Source organism: Meleagris gallopavo, chromosome 1, assembly GCF_000146605.3.
Source record: "Meleagris gallopavo isolate NT-WF06-2002-E0010 breed Aviagen turkey brand Nicholas breeding stock chromosome 1, Turkey_5.1, whole genome shotgun sequence".
NCBI lineage: Eukaryota > Metazoa > Chordata > Aves > Galliformes > Phasianidae > Meleagris > Meleagris gallopavo.
Window position 1 is genome coordinate 141,251,437 of NC_015011.2, and position 4,668 is coordinate 141,256,104.

A 4,668-nucleotide genomic window follows, 5' to 3' on the forward strand; every position below is an offset into this window, starting at 1 on the left:
AATATAAACAAAGTTTTGGCAAATAATATTTATACAGAAAAATAGTTTTAGATCTTCCCAAATTTTGAAATAGTCTATAAAATTACTTTATAAATAAATAAAATGCAGAATCTGTTGTACACGTATTTGCACATCTCTGTAATTGCCTCCTTACCGTTAGCATAGGTTTGTACTTTTACAGTTTTTAGGAATATTACAAAGTCGTCAAGTCGGAAAGTGGATCTCTTATTAAAAATACATTTTCTCTTTTTGTCTGTCAGTTTATCTGGATGAAAGACCTGATGTATCTGAAGCTTCGTCATCCATGGGCAAAAAATAGTCGTATTGGATTACTTGTAGAAAACATAGAATAACAGTTATTTCGAAACATAAAAAGTTCACACAAAATGATGTCTTGAAGAGTTATCTACATAAAATATTTAAACAACATGGATAATTTACCATTTAGTATTATACAATAAGCTACCCAAATGCCTAAATTAACTATTATAAAAAAATAAAAACAACTTTGACAGATATAGGCAAGTTGCAGTGTCAACTACCTAGTTATAATGACTGAGAAAGTCTACAAATATTAGTGTTTTAATAGTATATAATGGTGATACCTTAACTGCTAAAGTAACAAGTTAAGATACGTTATTTTCCCACAAATTAAAACTAACGCAACGTTACAAGCACTATGTTAATTTTACAGTCGAATTGTGATCCTTGTTTTTTTTTTTTTTTTTCTTTTTTTTCTGTCAGATGATCAAATCTCCAGCTTTATATATAAATAGATAGTAATTAGACATTGGACGAACAAGATTTAGCCCGGAAATCGTTTCCTAGACAAACAGTTCCACTCTTAGTGCCTTCAGTCGTTCCCAACGGGCAGTGCTGCCAAAGTTTAAAATAGTTTACAATCAATCTGAAGAGGTTAAGTTAAAATACTGCAATCACTAATAATGTCCACATAGAAAACTTATGCTGCAAACAATTATACATAATATCCACTTATAACAGCTGTCTTGTTTTTCAAACAATAATTTAAAAACTATGTCATTTCTGTGATACATGTGCAACATATAAAATGTGAAAATATGAAATATTTGGTACAATAGTGCTTGAAACAAATCTCAAATCAAACAAATGAAATTTTAATTATACATATATAATTACCTTGTAAATCAACAAAGTATTTAAAAAAGTAAACAACATTAAAATCTGCTTCATCCATATATATGTATGTATGTATATATAATATGTATATAATTGTATTAAAGATATCTTCATACTTTCGTGACATAAAATATGTTTTTAAAGAAAAACAATTAAAAGAACTATTTTTTCTCCATTCTAATCTGGTTACAATCGCATAACCCAATTAAAAAAAACGCAAATACAGTAATGATTTATTAAACTGAATCTCGTTCTACATTCTTAGTGTTCAGTTAATAACCTAGATTAAAGTCACTTACGAAGTCTCAGTGACTAAACTGAATTTTAATTAAATTAGAGTATTGTACACTTCTCTTCATCTACAGCTTTCTTTTTCTCCTTTCCTTTTGTCAGTTTGGTCTTTTCGTTTGATTTTACGTCGGCCGAGGTTACTCCCTAAGAGCTCGGATCTTTTGGGTAACCTGACCACGAGTCTGAGAGATATTTGCGTCTGCTAGGATTGACTGTTGGCATCAGGCTCACTTTCACCAAGTCTGATGTGACAAAATTTAGGCACTTCTGCAAAGTCTCTTTTAAAAACATTATAAATATACTCGTAAAATAATATTTTCAAGACTTTGTTCTTTTGGGGACTGAAAGGGGTATGAAGCTCATACTGTGCAAAATTTCTCGCCTTTTTTTTTTTTTTTTCTCCTATTCTGCTATGACTCAAATGCAACTTCTCCATACAAGTCAAACACCAACTATGTGCATCTAAAGAATTTGTGCTTTACTTTGGGTTTCTGGCTAAAAATTTCAGACTGGCAGGGTGACGTGCAGGACACCGGGCTTTGTTGCACTTCCTCCCTCTTGGAGTCAAATTGCTCGGGGAGCAAAACCAGGAGTTTTTTTAACCAAGAAGAAAACCCCCAATTATAGTTCGGGTTCAAACTAAACGTGCAACCGGGATATGTTTTTAGCCAATACAAATTAATTATTGCTGAGCTTGAAAGATTCATGAACTGCGAATCTCCCAAGGCTAACTCAATTGGACCATTTCCATTAGGTTTAGTTATGGAGAAAAGACAACGTTTGCAAGAATTAAACTATGTTTAGAAAATCTTCAAAACTAAATGTTACCCTTTATGTCTTGAAACATCACAGCTGGTATCAGGTAGTTAACTATTTTAGGTCGGAGTATAGTAAGCATACCATATTTAATATTCATATATGACATAGCAGCACTAGCTTTTTAGAGTTTGTGATTTGTCCGTAAGAACAAATTCTTTACTTAGCATGCAGTTTGTGGCAATTCTAGAGAGGAGGAGACAGGATAGTATGTACAGTAGCCGTGCTTGGCCATCCGCAGGGAGGCTTCGTGGCACTCCGTCCCGTTCCTGCTGATTACTTCAGGATTATCTGTGGAGAGAAAGGAAAGCGTGATCACGCCGCTGGGTGAGGCCGCCGAGTCCCCAAAATGGGCGGCATTGCTCTGACTACAGCCGGCCTCTATAGGACAGCCTCCCATGCTCTGAGTGCTGGGTGGGAGCCCGTGAGTCTCACAGACCTTCTCAGCGCATCCTCCGCTGAGTGAGGGCACGTGGAGAGGATGGTTTAAGTAACAAAACATGAGAGGGAATCGGGAAACCACGCTTGCCCGGCAAGATGCCCCAACTCTGGACCTTGGTAGGGGGCTGGAGAAGCCCCAGTGCCCACCTTCTTGTGACAGCCAAATGGGGAACAGCATAAGGAAGAGGCGGAGGCAGGGCCGCTCACCACTACCAAGCCAAAAAAAAAAAGGTGTACCGGGCTGGATGTTTGTGTCAAGCTAAAGTGTTGGTTTTTTTAAATGCATTTCTAGCAACTGCTAATTTCTAACACACTATCTGCAGGTCAGTGAGTTGAGAGCTCCTTCACGCTTCCTCACGCCAGCAGGTCCAGGGGGATGGTCCTAAAGGCACCCCTATGCATCCAGCCAGTCGCTAACCTGCCAGTTTGTCTCCAATGGCCTCAGCCTAAGAGTGAAGCAACCATTCTGCAGATGCAAGCTCTTGTGCCTCCAATACTGCGATGGTTTTGGGCAGGATGTGCCCAGTGAGCTTCCAAAATATGAAGGCAATCGACTCAATCAGCACGTAGTACTGGGAGATGATCTGCATTTCCACCCTCTTCCACATAAAGGGCTGTCGGTGAATGGGATATCAAAAGCACGGGGTCTGATCTTTTACTATGCTGTTGCTAATCTGTACTCCAGACCAAAGCACAAATCAAGGAACTGGAGTGCATCGCTTGCTCTTCCTGTTTGATTTGGCGCTCTGTGTATTTTTAAGCTGTGTTTGTAAGTAGTCTGCAAGACAGGCATGACAGCACTTTGACCTACTTGTGTAGTACGCAGACAGACCGCTGCTTAATGCAATATTTATTTTAAAAGGGAAAGAAAAAAGGTGTTTTGAAAATGACTTCAGCAACATACTACCTCTGACATACAGAAAAGAAACACGCTCAGCACTGTGTGGAAAGCACTTGCCCTAGGCACCCCGAGACCATGCAGAACATGCCTCGCAACCCCGCGCTGCCCTGTTCCCTGTGCACCAAGGAGGGCTTTAGGAACAGCATAGCATGCCACAAAGACTGCCAGTGAGTACAGACCCTGTCTAACTTGCTGGCATGCTTGAAAGTAATCTCTTATCATCACTGATAACTTGGTGACTCCCACTCTAAAGGGCTGGACGTCTGAATACATCATAGTTACAACAAGGACATATATTTGTAAAGACTTCCACTCATTGTGAGTTTGTGGGCTTATCGTCTATCTGCTGTTTCCTATTGAAATAACAGAGAAATACCTTTGCTGAAATAATAAAGCCTTGCCTGTGATAATCCTGGTCCATCTACAGCACTATGACTTGGCAGTTAGTACAAAGAACGAAGCCGTGCTGAAAATAAGACGTGGCCCAGATTATCAGCACTGGTATTTTTAGCGTGTTACGACCCAACATGTCAATGTAATTAATAAAGCAGCTTTAGCTATACTGGGTTAGCCATAGTCACGCAAATGTATTTAAGGGATCCTAAAGTCTGGTTTAATGGAACGTAACCTGAAATCTACACAGTTTAAAAATTAGGATTTCAGATACTGCAGCTGCCTATCTTCCCTGGCAACTTGTGAGGGGACAGAACTTGCATTTTGCTCTCACTTTTTTTCTCCCTGCATCACTATTACAGAAACACACAGAGAAAAGACAGAGAGATCACTGCCACTTCTAGATGTCTCGAGAGGCCAAACCGGACCGATGCTCCCAGCTCCTCCAAACTACAGGACAGCTGCGGGCAACGTGAAAGAGCCGGGTCCTCTTCCCTTCACCATTCAGGTGAGCAGCAGGGTCCAGGTGAGAATCTCCGCCATCCCATCCCCATCCTGCCATCTGTCCCCATTCTCTGCACTCAGGAAGCAGCAAAGACAATGTGGACGCTTCCCTTTTGTGTGCACATCCTGTTTACGTGGTGCTGGGTCCAGGGGAGCAGACAGCA

The 4,668-nt window shown here is 39.8% G+C and overlaps 1 protein-coding gene across 11 annotated transcripts in view; it reads right to left on the minus strand.

Moving 5' to 3' along the window:
• The window catches only part of MBNL2 (muscleblind like splicing regulator 2), a 91,522-nt gene continuing 86,854 nt past the window's right edge, over positions 1-4,668 (minus strand). For all 11 annotated transcript variants that reach the window (XM_019610371.2, XM_031557805.1, XM_031557802.1 and 8 more), the window contains one exon: positions 1-2,556. In XM_019610371.2, coding sequence (XP_019465916.1) covers positions 2,542-2,556 — 15 coding nt within the window. In that variant the 3' untranslated portion in view covers positions 1-2,541. The remainder of the gene's footprint in view (positions 2,557-4,668) is intronic.